This window comes from Setaria viridis, chromosome 2, assembly GCF_005286985.2.
Source record: "Setaria viridis chromosome 2, Setaria_viridis_v4.0, whole genome shotgun sequence".
NCBI classification, from domain to species: domain Eukaryota; kingdom Viridiplantae; phylum Streptophyta; class Magnoliopsida; order Poales; family Poaceae; genus Setaria; species Setaria viridis.
The window spans coordinates 10,759,572-10,786,767 of NC_048264.2; the positions used below are offsets into that span (position 1 = coordinate 10,759,572).

The window sequence follows — 27,196 nt, forward strand, 5'->3', positions numbered from 1 at the left end:
GATTACCTTCAGCTGATGTAAACAAATAAGTGCTTGATGCAAACAACAATTTAACAAGGCCGGAAGATCTCCTAATTAAGGCATGACCGTGGTTCATAACAGTGACGTTAAATGTCAAGCAATGCGACGTCGATGAAGTACCAGCAAGAGTAGGTTCTGCCATATACGTAGGTTATTTTCAGATCTTAGCCATACTGTGTGGCTTATAGATCTCGTTTCCATGTATTTCTTTTGTTAGTGTCCTTTTCAGTGCATTTTTTTAGTCTCTAGCTGTGTGTATTTCTACTTTTTTATAGGTCATTGTGTCGAGTTATCTCTTTTGTACTGGTTATTGTTTTTCTTAGTAAATATCAGATATGAGATACTATTTTGGTGTCCTTTCAAAAGAAAAAACTCCATACTTAATCCTCAAGTGGGATATACGATATCCGCATATAAATCTCTTTTCTTCAAAAAGGAACTTGAACACATGTATCATTAAAAGAAGCAAAAGAACTCCAGTTAAATTTTATACTCTTGCGTTTTTGCCTTTACCACTCGCATGAACGTTGGATTAGAGTTTTTATAAATAATTCGTCAAAGAAAACTGATAACTCATCGTTCGTTTGCGCATTGAATTCTACTTTATAAAGGTTGCAACAAACCGGCTAATAAAAAGAACCAGAGTGCGCCACCGTTGGATCACGATGGACGGCTGGATAAACGACGGGCGGACGGGCCGAGGAATGCCGGGGGCGGGCGGAAGCTGAGCGTGCGCTCGTGCGGCGCTCCCTCCGCTTCCGGTTTTCCTCCTCCATTATCCGTTTGCCGCCTCAATTTTTTTCCCGGGGAAAAAAAACTCCGCTTCCTGAAGCCGATGGGCGCCGCGGGTCTCCCGGCACCGGTATACGAACCCTCCTCCCTTCTTCTTTTCCCATCCGGCTGCCACTTTCTGTTTCTTTGGTTTTGTTCACGGAACTTACAAGTAGCAGGTTTATTGGTGATTTTTTTTCTTTTTGAGATTATAATGCGAGCCTTCTTTTGCATTGGAGAGGCGCAAGTTTTTATTCTAGTCTGATTCATTGTCGTAGGATTGTATAAACTTAGGAATGAATTTTTTTTCAAGCCTTTTGATTTTGGAATTTTGCAGTACTTTATTCAGGCGATAATTGAACATCGGAATACAACTGTATTGTAGGGATGGGTGGTGCAACAGTTCGGGCATAGTGCTGATATCAAAATGTTTGGTTCAAATATGGCTCTCCATAGAACCCACAAGGCATTCTGTTTTCGATGCTTCGCTACCAATGGGCGTGGCTTTGGCGCGGATTCGACTAATAAGAGAAAAGTAGGTAGCCTCAATGCTCCATTTCCCTCCCTAGTTCCTTCCATCTGAATGTCAAGCACCAGTATGAACAATGACGGAAATGAAATCATGTTCTAACGCTTCTAGATATTCTTAATTCTGTTAAATTTCAGTGAGGAAGTCATCTTGTCCAGTAATTAGGAAAGCCAACTTGCATTGTATCTGGAGGAATTGGAGTCTCTGATGATCTGTTATGCCTTTTCCTCTCTCACAGATTAAAAGCAAGAAGAGGCCTAAAGATGTTGGAGTGGAACCAAGGTTAGTTCACCTTGAGCATTCTGTCTTAGGATTTATTTTCTTCGCACTAGAAACAAAGGAACTTTATGTTTGATTGATGATTGACACATTATTTTTTTCAAAAAAATTACTTCTATTACATTTTGCGATAGCTTGGTTGATTATGTGATAAATACACGAATCATGCATCTAAATACAGAATTTTTAATTGTTTGGTTTAATGATATTACTTATTTCCTTCTTTTTGTTATAGGCTGTTGTTCAAATCCTCCAAGTAAGGATTTGAGAAACTCTTTAATCAAATCTGTTCGAAGTGTCGAACTAATGATGTTACTGGCTCATATTTGTTTTTTGAATTTTAAAGAAGTGCTAAGTTGTGTTTTATGTGTATAACATTTTTTCTTTAGTTACCATTTTTTTCTTTTCATGCAGTAAGGTAATATCTGGAAATCCAAAGAATATGGACCAATGTAAGTTGACTTCAATTTTCAGTTAACTGCAAGTACTGTCGAACTCAACCCTTTCAAAAAAAAGTTGTCTTGCACACCTAAGTTTTTTTCTGCATTATCCTCGTAATGACTAAGTTTTTTCTGAAATTGCTAAAATATTTGATCACTGAAAAAAGTTCATTTAGGCTCTATCTTGTCTGTCCTACTGGCCAAATCTAGACAGGATGACACAATTGCTGATTGACTCACTTGAATGATTCCCCAACTATATTGTGCATTCATTGGACACGAGGCCTTTGTTTTTCCATTAACCTGAACCACTGAGGTGTAAAAGCCTTTTATCTGTGTTAGTTTATCCCTTTTTTTTCATTTAGCTATAGAGTTATGACTACAATTTTCGTTGCTAGTTTTAGTTATATCCCATTGACTTAGGTCTGGTGTACTCGAATTTGCTAGGATTTCATAGATTGGTAAATGTTTCTAAAAGTTGTTTGTTATCCTTGGATTTTTTTTGATTTACTCATGTACATATTAGTTTGTAAATGCAGTTCCACAAAGTCCCCTCCCTTATTTTAACATTTCTTTGCCATACTAACATAGTAATTTACCGATGAACTACCATTAAGATCTAAGATCATGTTTCTGCTTTTAGCTTTGATGTTTATTGTAGATATGTCTATCTTTTATTTTTATCTTACCTATTTTCCCCCTTTCTTTACGCTGAACTCACCTAATTTTACTTTTACCATCTCAATGTCTCAATACTTGGTCACTCATTGTTCTTAGGGGTCCCAGAATTAAGAACTGGAAGTGAAAACAGATCTGGTAAACAAGTTTTGGATAAGAAATTTCTGGAAAAAGTGGAAGCAGTTAAAAGGTAGTGATCCATATCATCTATCATCGTGCTACATCTAGTGCAAAATAAGTTTTATTTGTCATAGGATTAAGTTCTATAGCTAGAGTTCTTGCTGTTTTTGGTGTAAATAAGTATAAATGTTGTTGATTCTTGACAATTTATGCATGGGGCTAATGCTTGTCTAATGTATTACAAATAATTTTGCTCTTAATCGAATATATAAGTAGAAATGTTTCTGATCATTGACAACTTACAAAAGGGACTCAGAAGGCCTGGCTAATTTATTAGAAAAAATGTTAAATAATCATGTGAGGTGTATGCCTGAGCATTCCTCATGTAGCCTGTTCCACCGTGGCTTGCTGCGCTCTTGGATGTCTGACCTTTGCATTGTCAAGGCCTAGACTGCACCTGTTCCAGTTCTGCCTAGAAGTCCATATGACAAATGTCGCTTTGTATCTTTGAGGTTCTTTTAGAAACTTTCTTGAGCTTCTATGGCTTACTCGGAAACATTCCTTACTTGAAGGCATGTGTACATCAATGCATTGAATAATATTTCATAGTTTGCACCATAGTTGTCAGCTTGTGACAATTGCTACACTCCTATTTAGTAAACAGGCACTGAAAATGTATTGTTTGGTATACTGCTTGTAAGCACTGTCCTACTTCAGCAGTTTTTGGTGTTCTCAACTTTGGTTGCTTGTGTTCTGTTTAGGTCTGCACTTGAGAAAAAGAAAGCTGAAGAGAACAAAGATTATCAAGCTATTGATTATGATGCTCCAATTGAGTCAGATAAAAGTACAATTGGCTTTGGTGCAAGGGTTAGTATTTATTTTATGGACTTTTTCAGGTTTCCTGTAGTAATTAATCTTCAGATCATATGCTCATCAGAATTCTCTCGGTAGGTCGGAATTGGTGTTGCAGTTGTTGTCTTTGGACTAGTCTTCGCTTTTGGGGATTTCCTTCCTTATGGAAGGTGAATTTTCATCTACTACACAAATGGGCCATTGTCTGTTCCTTCATTGCTGATCTCTCCATAGCCTTTGCATTTCATATAAATTTTCTTATTCATGCGGGGTATAATGTTCTGCTACATATTGATGCCATCTTTCTGAGTAGCAATGATTTTCACTTGCCATGATACATTCATTATATAACTGACATGCCCAAGAAGCTTCCTGTCCTTGTTGAATGTGTTGTACCATGCAGAATGGTAGGATTATCTTTCTATATGACAAAATAGGAATATGAACCTGGGGCATTGTAAATAAAAGTTTTCAAAATTGCAATTGAAGTCAGATTTCTGAAGTTGAAATTTTGAAATTGTTGATTGAAAGTTGCAACGTTAGTCTGTTATTTTCTTCCTTTTAAAGTCAAAACTGGAAGATTTCCTTGAGTATTGAAAAAGGGAAGGGCATTTGTTCCTAAGGCCACCAACAGATGATTATAGTAATGGAATAGAACACTTATAAATATTTTTTTTCTGAACATGTTGTGACTATCTTGTAAATCCATCACTTCCCTTTTCAGTGTTAGTCCTAGCAAAGAAAGTGCAGTTGTTAAACAAAAGCTTTCTCAAGAGGAAGAAGCAAAATTTAAGGTAACCATTTTCCCGAATATTGTATGGTTCATTTGTTTACTTGAATGTGAAAACGAGAATACATTTATTAAAAGGTAATATTCATGAATATATAATGTTTCCAATGAGGGTGGAATTTTATTTTTCTCTCAGCTGTTCACCTGAACTATAATTTTGTTCAGGTAAGATGTTGCAGTGAAGAAAATGATTAAACTATAAATGACATATAGCTGAGTATCAAGGAAGAATAGCATGAGCCTATGGCTATTTAAAAGTCAGTATTGGCACCCCTTAAGTACTCAGGCATTGCACTATTTATGAATGTGCAATAATGCTGTGTTTTGCTTCTGATGGTATGATTGTTTTAGAACAGAATGACAAAAGAACTGTATTCGATTGCATTCTTATTCAATTTTCTTTTTCATAATTTGTTATCTTTTTTTTTCTTGAACATGCAATAATTTGTTATCAATTTTTCTAGGGTGCACTACAAGGTTTTGAAGCCACACTGAGCAAGTCACCTAATGACCCTACTGCTCTTGAGGTGAACTGTTATCTCCATATGACTTGTTGAACTTTTGACCTTTTATTGACATATCAAATTAGTACTGAAGTTTTTATCTGCTGGCACATGTGCATAGAAGTTTCTCTGTAAAGAGTGTCTATGAATGTTCAATTCTCAGGTGCTTAGATGAGTGGGGTAAATGGGAAAAATGTGTTTGGAGGTTGTTTCTGGTACACCTTGAAATAGCCTTAAGATGTAAACTTTCACTATTGGGAGTCTCAACATTGTTTAATCTTGTCTGAAAATGAAGGTTATTTCAATAAATGTCATTCCTTCAAATATATTTGTAGCCTCTAATAGATAAATAATGGTGATAGCCATTAGGATGTGAACAGAGCACAATTACTCCATGCATCGTTCATGTTCAGGGGGATTCTCTCTGCTAAGAACTGTTATTTTGATTCAGTGAAGGGCACGGAAGATCATCTAATTCCTTATGCAATTGAGTTGAAGCATCAGGTTGGAGCTTAGAATGACTGCAAGTGACAGTTGGGAATTGGGAATTTGGGGGCATGGTTGTTACAACTCAGTTGCCTAATGCTTTTGGGCGGGTTCTTTTCCTTGTGAAAAGTGCTCTCAGCAATCCATGACTGCAAATTTCGCCACCTTCGTAACAATAAACTACTTAATTCCTTTTTTTCCTCGAACATGCAGTAGAACTGTGTGTCATTGCATTAGAAAGATAGAAACGCTTGTAACATCTGCCCTTAAGGTTTTTACCATAAACTGCTCCATTTCACCTTTCACGACCTCAGCAAAGTCCACAGAAAACCTCCAGTTCCCTTTTTGACAAAAACATAAGCACTATATGCATGAGAACAATAATACTGATGCTTCGGAAGGGGCAAGCCTGAGGGAAATGTTAAGAGCAATGTGAGGAGAAACAACAGGATGAGCATGACTTGTGGCAGTGAAACGGCTGGTTGTTTCAATTCAACCTACCTATATCTTATGGATCATATTAGGTACTCTGCTTATTGCCTGGTAGGCAATACTTTAAAACTGGTAACTATCTAACCAGCTGCCATCAAGATGCGGCATTCCCATTAAGAGCATTCTGACATGCAAGTGGCTTGGTTGGTCTTTAGAGCACTCTTATTCACCTGTTAGTTTTTCCGGTTTAGATTAGTATGTCTGAAAGGAAATTTTCAGAATGACAACATGCATTTGAATGATTTTGAGAACATCCATTTAAATACTTCAATTTTCTTGAAATGTTTTTTATTTACTTTCTACTCTTTTTGTTCCATCTTATGCTTATTCAGTTTTCGTATGGCTACACAGGGTGCGGCAGTATCATTGGTTGAACTAGGTGAGTATGAAAAGGCATCAACATTTCTTGAGAAGCTAGTTAAGGTATCCTAATTGTTCGCTCCTTGTTATCATTTAGATAGTCTGTGAAGCTTATGAAACTATTTATCCTGATGCAGGTAATCCCTGATAAAGCAGAAGCATACCGTTTACTAGGTGAAGTAAAGTTTGAGCTGAAGGATTATGAAGGGAGTTCATCGTCATACAGAAGCGCTTTATCTGTAAGTAAATCTGTATGCACTTCTAGTCATGCATTCTTGTCTTGTAACTATATACTACTGCCTTTGAATAACACTCTGAGCCATTCTCATACTAACACTTCTGAAACAGTCATCAGATAATATTGACTTTGAAGTTCTCCGTGGGCTGACAAATGCATTACTTGCTGCTAAGAAGCCAGATCAGGTGTGTAAGGCTCTATTCAGCATCATAATAATTCTACCAAAACATTTCGATTTTCACCTTCTGGGATAATTATTAGCGGACTACATATCTTTTGAAACGTCGATAGAAATCTTTCTATAATTACTAGTGAGTAAACAACTAGGCCTAAATAAAATATGTTGAGGAGATGCCTTGTGTTATAGGTAAAACTCAATTATACCTCTTAATTATGGCCAAAGTCCACTTTTCAACCTGGATATGCATTACCAGACATGTTACATTTACACTCATTAGGTATTGAAACTGCGCGAATAATCCCCTCTCCTGGCTTCTGATGCAACCGGGTTCCCATCCTAACAAATCGTCCAATAAGAAATATAACTGGACCACCAAGTCAGCTTTTAATTACCATTTTCTATCCATTGTTTGTCTTTGTGTTCCTTCTCCATTTGCTTCTTCCTCCTTCATAGCCTGCTTCCTCAATATCGACATTGAGCTCATGACATGGACTGGAGTGTGCCTTGCTTCCAATTGATTGGCAGTGGAGGATGGGTGTTGTATGTGTGTGTTTGTCTGAATGGCATTAAAGGTTGTTGGAAATCTGACACTGGCAATAGTTCACGGGGTGTAAAACGAATGCTCCACGTATCATTTTCTTCATAATTCTAGTTGCTGTTCAGAAAAATAACTCTACTAAATGATTATAGTTCTTTTTTTTTCTCGAACACGCAGGGATTATAGTTCTGCAAACTTCATTTATAGTTTGATTGATTACTTCATTCAAAGAAAAACATATGCCGGTTTTGATAAATTAATGCATGCCCAAATTTCTGAAGGCAGTTGATGTAATTCTGTCATGCCGTCAAAAATTAAGTGAAAAGAGTCAAACACGACTTGCTGATTTGGAGGCCGCAAATGACAATGGTGGCCAGAAGCCTCAAGATATTGACCCGATCCAAGTAAGTACTTTGTGGTAGCTAATCTTTCTCTTGTTACTTGTGCTTATGTAAAAAAAAAGACTAGCCAAATCCTTGTATTTATGTATGACAGCATGTTTAGACAAATGGATTTGTTGCTTAACTTTTTCATGCAGTTGTTTAGATATTATATCAGACACAAGGTCAGAATGCTTATTTACTGTATATCCTTGTGATTTCAGTGTGATTTGCATAATTGATGTTAATAGGAAAACTTACACTTCATTCAGTGTGATTTGTGTAATTGATATTAATAGGAGAACTGACACTTAAGTGCAATGTTCTTTTCAAATTCTATCACAGGTTGACTTGCTTTTAGGGAAGGCTTATTCTGATTGGGGCCATATCAGTGATGCTGTTTCCGTCTACGATAAGTTGATCACTGAGCATCCTGAAGACTTCCGTGGTTATTTAGCGAAGGTATTGTTGAAATTGCCAGGGGGTTTTATGCTGTACCTAGGAGATTTCAGTTAATCTTTTTAGCTCAATAAAGATAGATTAGGAATGATCTTAATTTTTCCAATAGATTTGAGATGCTAATCAGCCATAACCAATTTTAGCTTTGACTAGTTTAGTTTTGATGTACTATCTTCTTAACAGATTATGTTGTTTCTGCTGCGAAGCAATGCCAAGCAAAGACTATATTCATAGCAGCGAAATTCTTATACACCAAGAAATCTTAACTGTTTTGTTGTTATCCAATTGTAGGGAATTATATTGAAGGAAAATGGTAAAGCAGGTGATGCAGAAAGAATGTTTATTCAGGTACCATTTTCCTATATGGTGTGACATTGAAATTTCTTGAAAATACTAGATGTAGTTTTTTTTTAATATCTCATCAGTAGAAAGAATGATATCTATCACGGATAGGGATCAACGTGTTTGGTTATGGTCCTGCTGCTGCAACCTGCAGGGCCATAGGCCAACTGTAGCTTCCGATGCCATGAAAGGCTGTTTGGATAGGGGATCTAGATCCAAACCCATAGGACTTTGTCAATTATAATTAAATCCTAAAATCCCAAAGCATTCTCCACCTCATTCAAACAGGCTATAAGATGTAAAAGTAAACTGAGATGAATATAAAAGGGAGCAGTCAATAAAATCATGTCTTCATATTGTAATGTGTGACTTGACCTTCCATGCAGGCCAAATTCTTTGCCCCAGAGGCAGCAAAGGCGCTCGTTGATCGTTATGCACAAAGATAGTTGAGGAGATATGTAATGGTCAGTTTTGGATCATTGAAATCATTCGGTCCATTTGTAGGTGCAAATGTAGGAAACTCTGAGTGATACCCACTGCGTGCCAACCCGTAGACACTGCCAAATGGGACAAAGCGAATATATTTGTCAGCAAATAGATCGCGGTCGTATTGGCACGGACGACCAACAGCATGTTAGGGACTTCTTGTATCATAGCAATATAAAGGAATCTAGGGGCTTGTAATTTCACGGCTGCTGTTAAAGTACAGTTGCATTCCCTGTGCAAGACAACAGATTTCAGTTGCAACATGCCTGTGAACAGCTTATTTATGCTTCTGTGCTATTGTTTCTGAAATTTGGTAATTCTCTTGCCCTTTCAATTCCTTTTGGACTCGAATTCAAATTATAGAAGCTTGAACATGGCATCTTTTCCTCCATTCTTCCCGCCTTGTAAAGGGAGCACCTGGCTTGGAAAGTCTCACCCACCTTACTGGAGAAGTGGAGAATGAAGTAGCCCAGGCCCAACGGACTAGTTTCTTGATGGGAGATGGCCCAAAATATGTCAACTTATTGTTGCTCTATGTACTGGGTCAGCTCATGCGAAAGAGCACAAAGGCTTGGGTGGGGACGGAGGACACTCGCATTGCCCAAGAAAACATGCATCAAAACGTTAGTACTTCTATGAACAAAAAATACATTTTTTTGCGGGGATTGTACACAAAAATACTACTAGTAGAAAATCAGGGAAATAGTTTTCAACCATTAATACCGTTTTTCATACAATTATAATAAACAAAAAGGAGTAGTTTATTTTTTTAAAAAAAAATGTTCCGACCTCTGCGATCCCACGAAGCTAAGAGCGACGATCTATTCAAGGAATCAAACAAAAAACCTCTCCGGTCCATTGCAAAGTTAGGCACTGACTTTAGAGTTAAAGTTCGTTGGACAGCTCTCGTGTTTGTTTGCAGCCTCTCTTTCTCTCCAAATAATGCTAGTAATTCGGGCGTTCGCTTAAATTATAGGTGAATATAATATTGTTGGGAGCGGAGTTTGACAACAACCTCTACCAACCGGGCAAATAATAACGGCCCATTCTGCATGCTAGCAACCGTTAAAACGATTAGGGAGAATGCTTCTCTGGTTGAAAGTGGATTATACCTCTGTATTTGCGAAGAATATTAGATGGGAAGGCAGACTATTTTTCGTTTTTGAAAAAGTCAGGTCAGCCGCGCGATGTGGAATTTCAAATTTCAAATGCGTTGGTCCATGACCCTCCTATCATTTGAGACAGATTTCGAAGTGCCAAGTCCACATATATACGGACATACCACCACTAGCTAGTACAATTGTCTGATATCCGCAATCCACGGCTGTGATGTACGAGAGTGCAATAATCCTGTAGGACGAGCTAGGCCGGACCATCATATCGATCGACATCACCGTGCCGCGTCAGCGGATCCCAGGAACCCTCTCAACCACGAGTTCCGGTAGGCCCGGCGCACTCACCCTCTAGAGGTCTTCTTCCCCCCGTGAACCTGATCGCTGCGCTGAGTGACATGATCAGGGTACAAACGGACAGGGGACCTTCACGGGCTGCGCCTGCCTGCCTGGGATTTGCTGGCCGAGCCCTGGGTTCTCCTGATATTGTAGTTAGGTTCCCAAATGTAACATGCTCGCAACCATAACCAGAGGAGGTGAGGATTATTCGCTACTAGAAATATGAGCATTCGCCCTTTACATTAGTACCGGATAGAAATTTTCAGTCCTCGAAGCCTTTTAATACCGAGCAATAATATCCTGGAGTACCGTTTAATACTGGTCAATAACACTAACCGGTACTTAGATATTTAGTACCGGTCGATATTATTGACCAGTACTAAAAGCATCTTCACGGGTTACTTCAAAGGAAAAGTATATCTAACCAATCACATGTATTATGTAGGTGAGATGGTAAGGATGGTTCGCGAGCACACCTTAATCCAGCAGTAGACGACATGGCCACCGGCAAAACCTCAAACTTGTAGGTGGCTACACCTAAAACTCCCACGCCCCCCGCGCTATAAAACCCCCCTATCCAGCCACACTCCCTATCCTTCCAGAGCATTCCAACCACACCGTAGTACCGCAGCAGGCGTTGCAGTCGCGACGACATGACCACCAGCAGAGCCCTCCTGGTCGCCGCCGCCCTTCTCCTCGTCGCTGCTGCGCCCGCGGCGGAGGCGGTGTGCGGCATGAGCAACGAGCAGTTCATGTCGTGCCAGCCGGCGGCGGCGAAGACGACGGACCCGCCGGCTCCGCCGACGCAGGCGTGCTGCGACGCGCTGGGCGGCGCGGACCTGGGGTGCCTGTGCGGGTACAAGAACTCGCCGTGGATGGGCGTGTACAACATCGACCCGAGCCGCGCCATGGCGCTGCCGGCCAAGTGCGGCCTCGCCACGCCCCCCAACTGCTCATGATCCGATGATCCATCGATCGATCTGGATTAAGCTGGCCGTGTCCTTGGTCTTGTGATCTTGTCGCTTGTGTATCCTAGCAGCTGCATTCGTGCTTCAGCTTTTGTGATCGATGTGCTCGTCGTGTGTCGTCGTCATATGTATAGCCATGTGCATGGTTTTTGGACTGCTTGTGTGTGCCACTAGCTTTGTCCAAGCGTACTCGATCTCGTGTGTGTATACCGGGCAAGTTACGTTGTTGTTTCCTGTCACTGTGGTTTTGATCGATCCAAAACATCACTACTGCTTGTCTTCATATGTATCGGAATTATTTGCACAAGGATCACTGCTAGCAAGAAAAGGATTAACTGATTAGGGATGCTGCCATGCTGATGACAGTCAATATTACGTGTCGTTTTTTCTTCTTAATATAAAGATACGCAGCTCCCCTGCGTATTCAGGAAAAAAAAATATTACGTGTCGTTGCTTTTGAATCAGTGACTCCTGATGGATGGAAGGAATGAGTACACCTGCCGGCACCCACATGCATCGCCATGTATCAGCTGGTAGCTAGCGTACATGCAGCCCGTGAGCAAGAGGCGGGTGCTTTTTGGCTGCATGCAAGCATGCGATGCGATCGACGTCGATGGGTGGGATGGCGAAGTACAGGTACACGTTTTGTCGAGGCATATGCATCCAACGATTCGTCCACCGCACCAGATCATGCGGTGTGCAAGGCCGATTATATTGCCCCTTATTGGGCCAAGTAACCGGAGCTGGGCCAGATAATCACGCGTGAGATAGTTGGGCTACACACAGACAATGAGTCTCGGCTGCCATATTAGTTGTGACACAAGAAGGATCGTGGGGTTGGGCAAATAATATTCCTTAGACCCATGCTTGCATCTGCGGAAGCCATTCAAGAAAGATCTAGGATCTGAGGTTTGCTGGTGTCACCGGGGACTTTCATCAGCAATTATTACCGGTTCTAGTGAAGTAATAATACGTAGGAGTACTAAATAGTTACCTACAATTTTAAGAAATATACTCATTCTATTTGTAAATACAAATTTAAGAGTACGCCAACAACAGTTGATGAACTTTTGCCCACGATGACACCAGCGTCGCAAGGACTGTTTGGATCCGCTCCTTCCGTGCAGTTTTACCTATTGGGCCCTGCTGCTTACTTACGATACAAGTTCGTAAATCGTTACGGCCTAGATGTTGGTGCCCCAGCAAATGATTGGTAATCAAATTGTAATTCAGTGGCAGATCATTTGATTGCTTTTGGTAGAAGCTCAGAGCTAGAACCCGTCCTCTTGGTAGATGTTGATACAGAGCTTGTAATTTCATTTGATTGGCAAGCTTGCTAAGGTAACACATTTCCTGTTCCACCTAGCCATCCAGGAACAGATCGAAAGAACCTTATAATATGCAGTTGCCCCTTTTCTCTGTTCCCAATCCTGCGAATGTGGCTATAGCCTACCCCTTTCCTTGCAAACAATCCATTCTCTTTAAATTCAACTGCTACTTAGCTTTGAGAATTTGACTACATCAATTCAAGAATTTCGAAGTGGAAATCCAGATCGTTGACTCGAAATGTGAAACTAATATCTCATCAGTGCTAGAACGTTCCATTGATCCACATATTACAGAAACTACAACATGTGAAACATAATATCAATAGCAGTATAAACAACTTGCAACTCACTACTGAACTCAATCTTGTCACAGGCAACATGTGGGAGAAGGATGAGAGGATGATGTTTATTTTTTGCATAAACATAAGCACATGAGTTCATACTAAAAGGTTGGGGAATTCTTTGCTCATCATCACTAGAATCAATGGTATATGGTGCTTCTTGTTCTGCTGATATAGGTGGCATAGATCATGACACATCATCCAATGTTGTTCTAATCGAAGTGATGGGGACTCCTGTAGTTCCATTCTCCATATTTCCTGGCTCTTCTAAGCATCACAAGCTGTTCTGCTACCTCCATATCAGGTCGGTATTCAACCTCCTCATCCAAACACTCCATAGCAAGCTTGCCAATTTCTTCGAGGACAAACACATCTTCTTTGGTTACTGAAATTTCCTTGTCGAACATTGCCCTTCCACTGTCGTCCTTCTCCAAAACTCTATGGAACTCAATGACGAGGCTGCAATGTTCATCGTATATGGTTGGCTTCCTGCAGATAAGCTCCAAGAGAACAACTCCAAAGCTGTACACATCACTCTTCTGAGTCAAAAGCCCGGTTTGGAGGAACACTGGATCTATATAGCCCATGCTCTCTACCACAAACATTGTGAAGTCCTCCCTGCCTAGCAGCTTGGATGTCCCAAAATCTGAGATTTTTGGCATGAAATTGTCACCCAGAAGTATGTTGTCTTACTTAACATCACCATGGAGTATGGTATGGTTTGTGGACGAGTGCATGTATTTTAATCCCTCTGCAGATTCAGTTGCAATGTCCAGGCGTAAGTCCAACGAGAGAGACAGGTGGCGGTTGGCTTTGCCATGGAGGACGTTGTGAAGGTTCCCATTAGGAGCAAATTCATAAACCAGCATTGGGACATCAATTAACCTCTAAGCAGCAACCCAAGAGCTTAATGATGTTCTTGTGGATCATTTGTGATTGGATGATCACTTCATTAGTGAAATCCTCCTTCAGAGCTTCGCTTACCTCAATTGACGCCTTCACTGCCACCATTGTGCTGTCGTCAAGAGTCCCCTTGTAAACTTGACCGGAACCTCCTTTGCCAAGGATATGTGAACTGTTCTTTGTGATTCTCTTGAGCTCATCCTTGGTGAAAATCTTGATGTTATCCACCATATGAAGCACTGAACCACCATTCCTTTTGAAAAGTTTGTTCATCCTTCTTTTGTGGCAAGCCATTAGTGTGAGGAGTAAAGCAACAACTAATAAGGAAAAGCCCAAAGAGATGCCTGCATACAGAAGATAATGAACAATCAATAGTAGTTCTCATTAACCTTTGACTTTAATAAAAATGGTGAAAATAGTCAATCGATGCATTGATTGATGGGATACACACACATACACACACACACATACATACATACATACATACATACATACATACATACATACATACATACATACATACATACATACATACATACATACATACATACATACATACATACATACATACATACATACATACATACATACATGTGTGTGTATGTATGTATGTCTGTCTCTGTAACCTATAGTTATCTTTTGGCATCTAACATAGCCAGTTCTTTTTTTTTTGTGGAAAAATATGTCATTCCATATTTCAGTTTGATACAGATGTCATTCCAAACCCTGAAGTAAACCTAGTCTTGTACCTGAAAGGGGTATGTTTTGTAGTAGTGGCACACATGTACCACATTATATATAAGTTAAGATAGAAACATGCATGGAAGTCATCTTATATATTTTTTGCAGGCATTCAATGTATAGTGTGCGTCTAGTTATGTTCTTGAAATCTTATAACACAGATATAGAGAACATTTTTCAACTTTTCAAACATCAGACAGAAAATACGGAGATAGAGATAATCTGAGAGAGGCGGTACATAACCTAGGGCAAGCTGTGCTTCGAGAGGGAACTTCTGGACACATCGTTGTTTCTTTGGATCACCGCTGGCGGTTACGTAACCCGAGGGGCACTTGCAATCGTAAGAAAGTGTCCTTGCAAACACCGTAGCAAGGATATTCCTCCGGGCGTGTGCATTCATCGATATCTGTTTACCTCAGGAATCAGTACATTCTGGTAGTTATATTATTTATTCGACAATTAAGAATCTGGTCAGAAAGACATTTCATATCCATGAAATCACCGACAGGAAATTTCAAATTCGAAATTCATTTTGATCAAAACCTTTGGAATCATCACTGTTTGGCTGTTGGTCGTTGGCGCAACCATGGTGAAGGTACCCCCATTTATCATTCGCTCACTTCTTTAGACTGCAGCTAGTTGGCTTCAGTAGAAAATGTCATAAAGAAGAATTTCTAAGAAATGAACTATTTGTTCTTCCTAGCTACCTTGCACCGTTTAGCACTACATCTTCAGGTCGTGTTATAACGATTGAGACCTGATATATATCCTCTCTGCTCCTAAATTCACAAGCTATTCTAGATTGGAACGGTGGCTCAAATTATACTCCAAACCTTTCAGAGCCGATTTTGAGCCGATGCAGAGCCGAGCCGACGATCACCGACTGATTCGGTGATGGTTACTATTACTAGAGTATGAATTGGTGGTAATCGTGCACGTGCCTACCTTAGCCCTGCTTGTGGTCACCGACTGATTTGGTGATGGTTACTGTTACCAGAATATGAATCGATGGTAAAAGTGCATGCGCCTGAATCAGTAATGGTTACTGTTACCAAAGTATGAATCGGTGGTAATAGTACACGCGCCTACCTTGACCTTACCTGTGGTCACCGACTGAATCGGTGACGGTTACTGTTACCAGAGTATGAGTCGGTGGAATGTGTCGGTGCATATTTTCAGCAGGATTCGATTCAAATCTTCGCGTGTCTTTGTCCCTGCTTCATTACCATCATTTGTAAGCCTTAGAATAAGACTATCTCTAGATTATTTACTATCATTTGGATGCCGTAAAATTTTTCTAAGTCTCTTTTTTTCTAATCATTTTGATGATTTTGTAATTCATCCTTGAGATATATAAAACATGTACAAAAGTGCATCTTGCAAACACATTAATCCTAATAGTTATGTTGTTATTAATCACCAAAATCGTTATGTACTAGAGCCATTTCCCTTGCAAGCTCCACACGTAAGTAACGGATTCAGCCAAAAGAAAAAGACCTCAGGCGTCCACACGTGCAAGTAACAGATTCAAAAGAAAAAAAGGCCTCAGGCGTCTACACGTGCAAGTAACGGATTCAAAAGAAAGAATAAGGCCTCAGGCATCCACACGTACAAGCAGGTCTTTCTAAGGCAAAAACAGATTTTGAACTCAGGTACGGTCAGCCACGTCACATGCAAGTTGCCAAATAAACATCCCTAATTCTGGTTCTTCCTTCCTACAATATTTTCTGTGGGTTTGTTGCGGTAGCGGCAGGGATCCACCACCGCTGTAGCGGGTACCAACGCTATTTAGTAGCTTGAGTATAAGAGGCCGAGGATAATTAATCTTGGAATTTCAAGGGATTATTTTCCGTGAGGAAGCTCATTCCACATCTCGCCCGTTGCCACGGCCACACGGCTTGCTCGTAGTTTTAGCAGTATACATAGAGCCTCTCTGTTGACTGCAACGGCATGCTTCTTTTGACTGCCACAGCTCACAACCGTCATGGACGGCAAATCCCTTAGCTTGCCTGGACCTAATAAACATACATAAAAATATGTTGGGACTTGGGAGATCCATCATTACATGGTGTCCGACGCCATCCTAATAAAACATAAAGAGCATCTACGTACCTCTTGACACTAGCTTATGTAACAGCCTAAACTAATTCCTAAAATTACTTTTAAATTGTACGATTTCGCTATCACTAAAAATAATCTAAAATCAACTCTTAAATCTGCATTTAAATCAGCAAAATTTAAAATAACTTCTACTTACTAGTACAAAATGAAGGCACCGATGCACCGCCATTGCACGTGGATGTCCTGGATTGCTTCCTCGATCATGTCGATTGGCAAGTGAGTTCGATGTTTATCATTTATTATTGTGAGAACAGGGATCCAAGGGAGGTATATGTGGGTCCTAGGATCAAACTGTGTATTAGGACCAAAACAGCTACTCTCCATTACAAATTGTAGATCGTTTTAGTTTTTCTACGTTTATAGATATTATTATGCATCTAGACATAGACTATCTGGTTTGTGCCAAAACGATCTACAATTTAGTACAATTTAGAATGGAGGGAGTATTGTTAGGTAGTATACTGGGCAGCGCAGAGCTCGGGTGTCCGAGGGTACAAGAACTTGCCATGGATATGCCAGCCTCGCCACGCCCCAAACTGCATACTGATGCCAATTGAAAAACTACTTGCAACTCGCCAATCCATCCATCGATCTGAAGACCGTACGTCTTGGATCTCTTGTCGTGTAAGCACCTAGCTGCCACCGGTGGAAAAGTGAGCATTAGTTTTGATTGCAGAGAGTTATATCTCTCGAATATCCAACCGGGACTTATCTTTCGAGACTAAAAATCCCCCTCTTTAGTCTCGGGTCACTCACCTGGGACTAAAAAGGATCTTCAGTCCCGGTTGGTAATACCAATCGGGACTAAAGGGGCCGCCATGCAGGCGCATGCATGCGGCTCCTTTAGTCCTAGTTGGTATTACTAACCAGGACTAAATACCTTTTTTCTTTTTACCCTTAATTCTTTTCCATATTAATGCTAATTGTTGCTTCACTTATATATACCTATATGTATACATCCTTAGCGTACACTACTTACACGTATATGCTCGTATTGTATTCGTGTCGTATATATATTTCATGATAGTATATGCATAATATTAATTATGACTACGATATATACAATTCTTAGTATGTTATACACATCAAACTAGTATTAATACAAGTACTATATATACAATAATTTTAATAAATTGTCCTCGTAATTCTTAGGATTCTCCCGTCATGATGTTGCTCGGTTCGGCTATTGAATATCCATCGTAATAAAATTATCCTTTCGGATTTATCACCTCGTCCACCAGAAATCCTATGAGTGCTTCTTGGATGGCCAAAAGCCTTTCCTTCTCCAAGAATTCTTTGCGAATCCACTACATCTGTAATTTGGAAATATGTAAATGTTACACCAACAATTAAATAAAAGGAGCTAGAAAATAATTAATAATTAATAGGCTTATTTTACATACAGTTATAGCGTCCGATAGCACCTTGTCCCTCACGAAATGGTGTATGTGCTCACAGACATAGTATCCACATAAATTATTCCCTTGTTCTTGTCTCGGGAACTTTAGTGGAAAAAATATGTTATGAAATATTCGTGCTATAGAATATACAAAATGTGCAAACTTCATACATACCGGAAAAGTTGTACTGAATGTAAGTTTTTCTTTGAAATCACCACGGTGATACTTATGGAATCGTTTCCATGCGCTGCGAATTAAAATAATAAATATGATACAGTGTTAGGTGAAAATTTAGGAAATAAACTTTTGTATACAGATAAAGATCTAGAATTATTACAAGTTAAACATGTCTTGAATGTCTTGGTACTCGTCCTTTGGTTTCCTCAACGAATCAAACACAATAATGTTGCTTTGATCAATCATAATTATAAGGAGAATCCAGTGGTAACTGTGTACATAAACGTTCATATTAGAACTAACTAACATTAATTTGGTAAGGAAAGAAAAATAAAAATAGACAGTACCCACACTTACTTAAATTTGTAAGGCAGTAGTATGTATTGCTTGTACTTCTGTTGGTCCAAGAATTTGCATATTGCGTCCAATGTAGAATTTGGTTGATCATGTATCTGCTTTTGGTTAACAAGCGTTGGGTCCATGAAGCCAACGTTGAAGTAGGATTCTCGGTGGCACCTCTGAATTCACATCCTATATAAAATGAAAGACAAAGTTTGTGGGACGACACACACACACAATAATGAGCTGAGCCACAATTAACATCTAATAAACACACACTTACAAAACCCTAGCACTAATAAGAGAGACATCAAGGGCATCTTAATGGTACACTTCATAAATATCCTTGAATTCCAACCAGAGAAGTTTCTCACCTTCATCGAAAAAATCAATCGGTTTAACAAGAAGAGCGAACAGAGTCATGTCATTGCCCGACTGCTCCATGTAGCACTGATGGAATTCATACAACTTGTTGTGAGCTTCCATACCAATTCAGACCTGACTTGATGCTTGCCTAACTCAAAGGGTCATTTAGGTACAGTCTTTTCTGGAGGTGGTGGTTTATTTTGCCCTAGACCTTCAGCAAGCGAGAGACTTGTCTCTTCCATAAACTTAATGACCTTGATTTGTTGTTCCAAAGCAAAGCTACTATTTGTTGAGCTTCTTTCTGCTTGCTGATCTTGCTGCCCGAGCTGGGGAACGGTACGATCGGACGGTGACTCTCCTCGACTTTCCTTCTGCCAAGACTTAAGTAACGAGCGATCGTAGTTCGATAGTAGTTTCTTCTTGACTTCTTTTTGCATGCCAATAAAAACTTTAAATTGGTTGGATCTACTGGCTTAGGCTCCATCTCCTTCGCTTTTCTTTCTACAATGATTTTTCCAAACCACTCCCTTATATGTGCTTGCGATGCCTCCTCCAATTCCTCAAAAGTCATATCGCCTGCTAGCTTCTTAATAGGTTCAGACTTCTTTGTTTTCTTCCTTGATTCTTTCGCTTTTGGTTGCCTTGGCTTGGAAGGCGGTGGTCGTGACTTTTTGAGAGGTGTTGTAGGTGGTTCCTTGCTTGCACCAGACTTTAGTCCCGACGCTGCATGTGGTGATTGAGAAGGGGTGTTTTGGTCATGGTCGCTCTCGCTTGTAGGATTCGATGGTGCTGGAGACGGTGATCGAGCATGATGCGATGATCCCGATGGTGACGACGGTCCTGGTGGTAGATGTGCTGGAGATGACGGTCTTGAGTTCTGAAGAGATGGTGGCTACGAGAGATCTACGGGAAGAAATGATGCCTCCTGGTTGGGGATGATGATGTAATGTTTGCGCCATAAAATGATATTGTGAACAGCATCTCCTAGTGTCCTTTCCCCATCACCTCTTGGGAGGTCGAGCTCTAGGCCTTCATATTTACTATCAAAAATCTGCTCCACCCCAACGGTGGAGTAGCCATGTGGAATCGCCATGCTATGGCTTGTCTGCCCTGGCAGGATTGGTAAAGCACTTCCGTACGCCACCTGTACATATAGGATAAATAAATAAGTTATTAAACTCTTGAGGCGTGGATCAATTGAGATAATTGTATAAATTATATATATGTATACATTAATAGTGAGGTTGCCAAATGGTCTATACAGCTCACATGAGGTGCGCTGAGTGATGTCATCCACAGGGTACCGTTGGTTGTCCTGCACAACCACAGGTAAGCTTGGCATATTCTCATCAGGGACCCCCTGTGGAAGCAAAGCTACTTCAGCATTGAGTAGGGCTGCTGATGACATTGGAATCCAGCAGTGCTCTAGATTGGACCATCTTAGTAACTATCGGTGTTTTAGACCGGCAACCCGCCTAGGGGTACCCTAGGTGGTCTTTTATGCGGTAAGGGTCGTCGAGAATCAAGGAATCAATGGTGACGCAAGGAACATGATTTAGACAGGTTCGGGCCGCTAGATCGCGTAATACCCTACGTCCTGTGTGTTGGTTTGTATTGATGTATGTTCTGATCCTGAGGATTGTTGTTTGAGGGGGTCCCTGCCCGGCCTTATATACACGGGAGGGCAGGGTTACAAGTCTGAGTCCTAGTCGGGTACTATTACAGAGTCCTACTCGGTATCGGCCCGAGTAGTTTTCCATAAACATACAAGACTAGTCCGAGTAGGATACGCCCATCCTTGTTCTGATCACGTCCGAGTACGTCCCTTAGTGGGGCGTCCAAGGCCTACTCGTGGGTCTGGGGAGTAGTCCCGACAAGCCCCCGAGTACTTTGTAGTCGTGCGCCATAGTCTTGGGCACTGCAGGCACTACCCGAGTAGTTTTTGTAGACCGAAGTGCCCGAGTACTGTCGCGTGGCTGGAAGGTACTCTTTCTGCAGCTTCGAGTTTTCTCTGTCCCGAGAAATTTTTATATGGTAGTGCGATGTCAATCGCACTCCATATGGAGTAGCCCCCGAGCCTTAGGTTGAGTCGAAGAGTCAGGCTTAGGGTCAAACCAGCTTTTGCCCATTTTACCCTTGGAGATCTCGAAAAAGAAAAAACTGACCAACGGGTACGGTACCCGCAGCCCCCGAGCACTTAGGCGATTCCTGTCGTTGAAGTGGTCAGCAATCCGTTGAATGTAGTAACCGTTGGGTGTTTATTGCGATTAATACGCGATTTTAATCTGTCCGTTGCGCAACTGACGCGTCGAATCCGGAGCCGGCGGAGATAAATCTAGAAGGGCCCTTTTCGGTTGCTGTGACGCCATACGGGCATTAGATCTGTTCTTCCTTCCTCCTCTGCGCCTTCGCTCGCTTTTTCACCGCCGCCTCCACCACTGCCGCTGAGATCTGAGTGGAAGCCTCTTCCTTAACTTGAGGTTGAGTCCATCGGATGCGCTCCAAGAAGATGGGCAAGAAACCCGAGAAGATCCAGGGCAAGGCTCCGGCGATGGGCAAGGTCAGATCCAAGAAGCGAAAGGAGTTGGTGCTGCCGGCGCCGAAGGTGGGGCCGACGAACCAGACTACTCCGCCGCCACCTTGGGCAACTTGGCAACACTCGGTGATGAAAGAAGAAGCAGTCCAGGTGCTAGTCGATGCCAAGCTCCTTCAGCCAAAGGAAATCGTGCAGTGGCGCCCCGCATTTCCCAATGCGTGGCAGTTTGAGGAACATCCGGCGGAGACGGTGATGCTTGCTCACTTCGTGGAAAGGGGACTGGTCGTGCCTACCTCCGACTTCTTTAGAGGTATTCTCGAGTACTACAATCTTCAGCTCGTCTACTTGAATCCCAATGGAGTGCTGCACATGGCTATATTTGTACATCTGTGCGAAGTTTTCCTGGGAGTACCTCCAAGTCTCGAGCTATTTAGGAAACTGTTTCGTTGCAAGCCTCAACCGAGTGCCCAGCGGACGGAAGTTTTTGGAGGCGCCGGGTTCCAACTCAGGAACTCGAATGCATATATTGAGTATAATCTGACCGACTCCCATGGGGATTGGAAAAAAAGGTGGTTCTATATTGGGAATCATAATCCTCGCTTGCTTGTGGTGACTGGTCACGCGCCCAAGCATGCGGAAAATTGGATAAGCGAGCCCGAGGATACCCCAAAGCTTGATCTTCAGATGCAGCAGATCACCGAGTTGAAAGCACTCGGTCTGACTGGGATCAATGTGGCAGCCAGCTTTCTGAAGAGAAGAGTCCAGCCACTTCAAAAACTTGCTCACCCGGGAAGTGAGTACGGAGGTCTGAAGGATCCATCGCGTATGTCTGAGGAGGACATATCTGACGATGACGTGGAGGTGCTGCTGGTAAAATTTTTCAGGAACTATCAGGGAGTACCAGTAATCCCTGCGGCCCTTCGTCAGTATGAATCCTGGTACGAGCCAGAGGTGGTAAGTATTTCCCTCCTGACTTGTTTTCTTTTGACTTGTGATTCTTGTCGCTGACATCGATTTGTTGTTTAGAAGTCCCGAGTTCTTTGACGGCTATGTAGCACAGTCCGAAGAAGAGTCGGAAGCTGTTGTCGAGGAGTCGGAGGACGAGCCTTCTCCTCCTGTCAAGAGACGCAGAGTAGTCCGCAAGATGGCTGTGGCTAAGTCTACTTCAACCACTGAAAAGTCTCGGGGTACCAAGGTATGTAGTCGATAACTTCTATGTTACTGAGGAGCTTGAAATGCGTTCTTACATTTTGCTCATGCACTTTAGCTTCTAACATGCATTGCCACCTCTCATCTTGTTGTTCCTTTCTTTTCTTCCGGCTTATGTACGTGTCGATGTCCCTATGGAAAGCATACTTCCAGAGAACCACCCCGAAACTGCGGCAACATCCTAGGTGTTCGGGATTCTAGAGCGCCAAAGTCACCTAATCGTTCTCTCTATCAGGCTTGAACTTTCCCGCTTTAGAATCTTCAATGTTTTTAATAAGCCTGAGGGCCTTCTCACATATTGTTTTGTTGAAAACAAGTGTCCTATCCTCAGGGCTAAGGGTGTCTTCGTGAGCGTAATACGAATTCTTCAATCGATTGGGCCAGTCAATAGTCGTTGGTACGATACCTCGATCGAGTAGGTCTTGTTCCATCTTTCTCCATTTGGGAATTGCACTCTTGTAACCACCTTGCCCTAGATGATGATGGTACTCCTCCTTCTTGGCATTGCCTGAGTTGACACGAACCTTGTTCGCACTATCTTCACTCCTCCTGTATTCCAGAAATGAGTTCCAGTGACCTCTTAACTTTGGCCAGTCATTAAAATCTAGAGTTCTGCCCTTCTTGATATAGTTGGTATCCATATTCTTCTTGAAGGTATGAAATTGGGTTGCCATCTTCTTAAGTGTCCAATCTTTCAAAACTTTTTCATCGACGTAGTTAGGAAGTGTGAAGTGTTTCTTGATATCTACCCACAACATATCTTTCTATGTTTGTGGGAGCACGTATGGATCATCTTTTTTTACTGGACTTACATTCTCGAATATTGATGGGCACGTTGTCCCTTACAATAGCCCCGCATTAACTCACAAACTTTCTAGTGACTTTTTCAAGAGCAATTGGCTGGCCCTCTTCTGACACTTCAGTGATCTAAAGCCTTCCCTCTATTATCTTTGTACGACCTCGTGGCTTCTTTCGCTTCATCAATTAAGATGGCTAAAACTTCAAGATTCATTAATTAGTATATAGTAATAATCCATATGAAGTTATAGATGGGGTAAAACATTGAAAATTATATATATCTCACCAGAACGTTCCATCATGGCAATGTCTTATTTCGCATTGTCATCAACACCGTGCTCGGTCTAATCATTGCCATCACCAGACATGTTGAGGAAAATGTCCACCTAGCTACCCTCATCCTCAGTGTATGTTCTTGGAACGTTTGACCCACTACCGCTAGTAATAATCTGCTCCATTACATACCTTTCATCCTCTTTGTCTCCCATCTCAACTAATAATGATACTAGTTATACACACATGTAATCATAGATACATTAAATTAAAGATTGTCTCAAGTAGTACAGTAAATGTATATACATGAAATCATACAACAACCATGAAATCACACAAAACTTATCATTTATAGAATCATATATATACATAAACATAAGATTGAAAATATACATTTAAAACAATACAATAAAACTTGTACAATTTATTACACGAAACTTACATGAAATTAAACATTAAAAATATTTACATGAAATAAATACACATGAAACCATATATTTTACTAATTTTCTATAATTTTCATAGAATTTATACTAATTTCCTAAGAATTTATATTAAATTATACTAATTTCAATATATTTCCACTAATCTACTAAATCATCTTAATTTCCTAAGCATTTATACAAAATTATACAATCTACTAAATTATACTAATTTCCTAAGCATTTATACTAATTTCAAAATATTTCCACTAATCTACTAAATTATATTAATTTCCTAAGCATTTATAAAAAGTTGTACTAATTCCTGCTAAATTATACTAATTTCCTAAACATTTATAATAAATTTTACTAATTTCTACTAAAGTATACTAATTTCCTATGCATTTCCACTAATGTAATAAATTCTAGTAAATTCTACTAAGTTATACTAATTTCCTAAGCATTTATACTAAATTATACTAAGTTCTATTAAACTATACTAATTTCCTAAGCATTTATACTAAATCATACTAATTTTCAAAGAATTTCCACTAATCTACTAAATTTTACTAATTGCTACTACATTCTACTAGTTTCCTAATCTAATATACTAAAATCCTAATTAAAAAAACTCAACTGCGTTAGTGTCCGACAAGCGGTTGGGGCAGGCCAGGGTATTGGGACGGTGGTGCGGGGGGTGGGGGGTGGCGCTGGGTGTCGTTGGGTCGCGCGGGCATCGCCGAGGGGGTCGGTCGTAGGAGAAGGGGCGACCGGCGGCGGTGGTGCGGCTGGAGGAGGGCGCCGGCGCGGGAGGAGGGCGCCGGGCCGGGAGGGCACCATCGCGGAGCCACGGGGCGAGAAGGCGAATGAGACCGTCGAGGCCGGCAGCGGCGGTGTGGCTAGGGGCGCGACGCCGGGCCGGGAAGGCGTCGTCGGGGGAGGAGGAGGGCGCCACCGTGGAAGGAGGAGGACGCCGGGCCGTGAAGGTGCCATCGGGGAGCCGCGTGGCGTGGAGGCGAAGGAGATCGAGGTTGGCGGCGCGCCGGCGTGTGGGGTCCGGCCGGGCCGGTTGGGGCGGCGCTCCGTAGGGGAGGGGGGTTGCGCCGGGATGCCTGGGTGTGGAGATGACGGCGGCGGTGTGGCGGTCGAGGAGCGACGACGACGTCGAGGTGGACGCCCGCGGAGATGATGCCGGCGATACGGGTGCTTCGGAGGTGACGAGGAGGATGAAAGGGCACGGCAGGCCATGAAAATGGCTAAGTCCCGAGGAGGAAGAAGGGGTCAGGATATACCAACCGGGACTAAAGGGTCTTAAGTCCCAGGTGGTATTACAAACTAGGACTAAAGGGAGATCTTTAGTCCCGGGTCGTAATACCACTCAGGACTAAAGGGGGCCTTGTGCGCGGGAGATAAAAATGCCCCCCTTTAGTCCCGGGTGGTATTACCATCGGGACTAAAGGGTATTCTCCCTTTTCACTTCCCACGCTATACTTTAATTAAATTGATTTGGTTTTTTTTCATATGTTCTAAATTGATTTGTACTTCTATTATCCAAGAAAAATAGTAAAATTCAACATTTTGAACATGCAAAAATATATTAAATTATCAAATAATTATTTTTACACTTTATTGATAAAAACTTTTATAATAAATAATTTGATCATGAAAAAATGTATCCAATTGTTTTAAACCTCATAATAATTTTGAACGTGTTCCTGATGGAAGTCCTGATTTCCTCCCCTTTGCATTTCCCGCACAACCTCATAATAACTTGATCGAATAATAATGTGATGACCTAAAAACTCACATAAAGGATGATCATATCTAGTGCATTACATAAATAAGTTTTTCACATCACTAAAGTATAATAGAAAGGTTCTGATATATGACGATAGAGCATTACATAAAGCTTTACCATAGAGCATTACAATCTAACGTTAAAAAACTTCTTCTTGACGAAAGTTGCTTGGTCATGATCGTGGTGTAAGTACGGAGCCTCTTTTTTAGCTAGCATGATCCTTTGGTCAATTTCGACATCGAATGGAGGCATGCCATCAAACTGATCTTAATCATCTAAGTGGTCTGTTTTATCCTCGTCTCCCACTGTTACTCTTTTACCTGGAAGAACTATGTGGCGCTTCGGCTTCTATGGTTTTTCTTTATCTTTTGAATTATTCTTGGGTTTGCTAGACATGTCCTTCACATAAAAAAACCTAATGCACATCATTGGCAAGGATGAATGCTTCATCTTTTTATCCAGTCTTACTTAGGTCCACTTGTGGCGGAACAACCCAAATTAACTTGGCTAAAGCATACTTAAGCCGCACGCGATCATGTACTTTAAACAAATCAACTTGGTCATCCGTCGGATTTCATCTGATAAACCACTTAACTTACTCGGTTACAAAGATTACAACAGTTCATCCAGATTTAACAAAGTGCATTGATTTATTACACCATGAGTTTCAAAATTCAAATATTTTGCAGAGTTTTCAAGCAGCGGAAATAAATAAGCGGAAGCTAGACGTCGGTGCATGATATCATGAAGAAGCCGGTCATGACATCAATGATCCCTGTCCTCACCGTCCAAGGAGGGATCCCACTCGACCGTCCAACCCGAAGGAAGTTGGGTAGGCCAAGTGCCACTTGCAGCGAACTCAGAGGTATCAACATCACCTGAAAAGATGTGCCACAAGCAAGGCTGAGCAACTACGCTCAACAAGACATAACCTACCGGTGGTACTACTCCACCAACACCTAGACATGCAACCTTTTTAGCTCTGGGGTTTGTTTGTGCCAAAAGCGACTAGAGTAGGTCCTTACTTTCAATATTTTAGCTAAATTTCTACAATTGTTTTACCATTCTAAGTTAGCAATT

At 41.2% G+C, this 27,196-nt stretch overlaps 2 protein-coding genes and 1 pseudogene across 3 annotated transcripts; 2 read left to right on the forward strand and 1 right to left on the reverse strand.

The window, feature by feature from the left end:
* Nucleotides 1-720: 720 nt before the first annotated feature.
* On the forward strand, nt 721-9,235 carry LOC117845365 (uncharacterized). 2 transcript variants are annotated; one of them, XM_034726387.2, is made up of 17 exons: nt 721-883; nt 1,178-1,327; nt 1,560-1,603; nt 1,836-1,856; nt 2,015-2,052; nt 2,818-2,908; nt 3,600-3,705; nt 3,790-3,860; nt 4,415-4,484; nt 4,945-5,007; nt 6,313-6,384; nt 6,459-6,560; nt 6,670-6,744; nt 7,560-7,682; nt 8,004-8,120; nt 8,409-8,465; nt 8,846-9,235. In XM_034726387.2, exons 1-17 carry the CDS (start codon nt 857-859, stop codon nt 8,903-8,905), a joined length of 1,287 nt encoding a protein of 428 aa, XP_034582278.1. In that variant the 5' UTR covers nt 721-856; the 3' UTR covers nt 8,906-9,235. The 2 variants fall into 2 exon arrangements, with proteins under 2 accessions (XP_034582278.1, XP_034582280.1); XM_034726389.2 differs by lacking the exon at nt 1,836-1,856.
* A 1,759-nt stretch (nt 9,236-10,994) lies between these two features.
* On the forward strand, nt 10,995-11,647 carry LOC117842532 (putative lipid-transfer protein DIR1). Its single transcript, XM_034723005.2, has one exon. It carries the CDS (start codon nt 11,050-11,052, stop codon nt 11,353-11,355), a length of 306 nt encoding a protein of 101 aa, XP_034578896.1. The 5' UTR covers nt 10,995-11,049; the 3' UTR covers nt 11,356-11,647.
* Nucleotides 11,648-13,245: 1,598 nt separating this feature from the next.
* Nucleotides 13,246-23,499, reverse strand: LOC117844092 (wall-associated receptor kinase 2-like; annotated as a pseudogene).
* Nucleotides 23,500-27,196: the final 3,697 nt, after the last annotated feature.

What these genes read in the sequence shown, in the direction of transcription:
- LOC117845365 (XM_034726387.2), top strand. Translation starts at nt 857, where the DNA reads ATGGGCGCCGCGGGTCTCCCGGCACCG. An exon ending in CCGCGGGTCTCCCGGCACCG is followed by an intron (nt 884 to 1,177) that starts GTATACGAACCC and finishes ACTGTATTGTAG; the next exon opens with GGATGGGTGGTGCAACAGTT. An exon ending in TTCTTGAGAAGCTAGTTAAG is followed by an intron (nt 6,385 to 6,458) that starts GTATCCTAATTG and finishes ATCCTGATGCAG; the next exon opens with GTAATCCCTGATAAAGCAGA.
- LOC117842532 (XM_034723005.2), top strand. Translation starts at nt 11,050, where the DNA reads ATGACCACCAGCAGAGCCCTCCTGGTCGCCGCCGCCCTTCTCCTCGTC.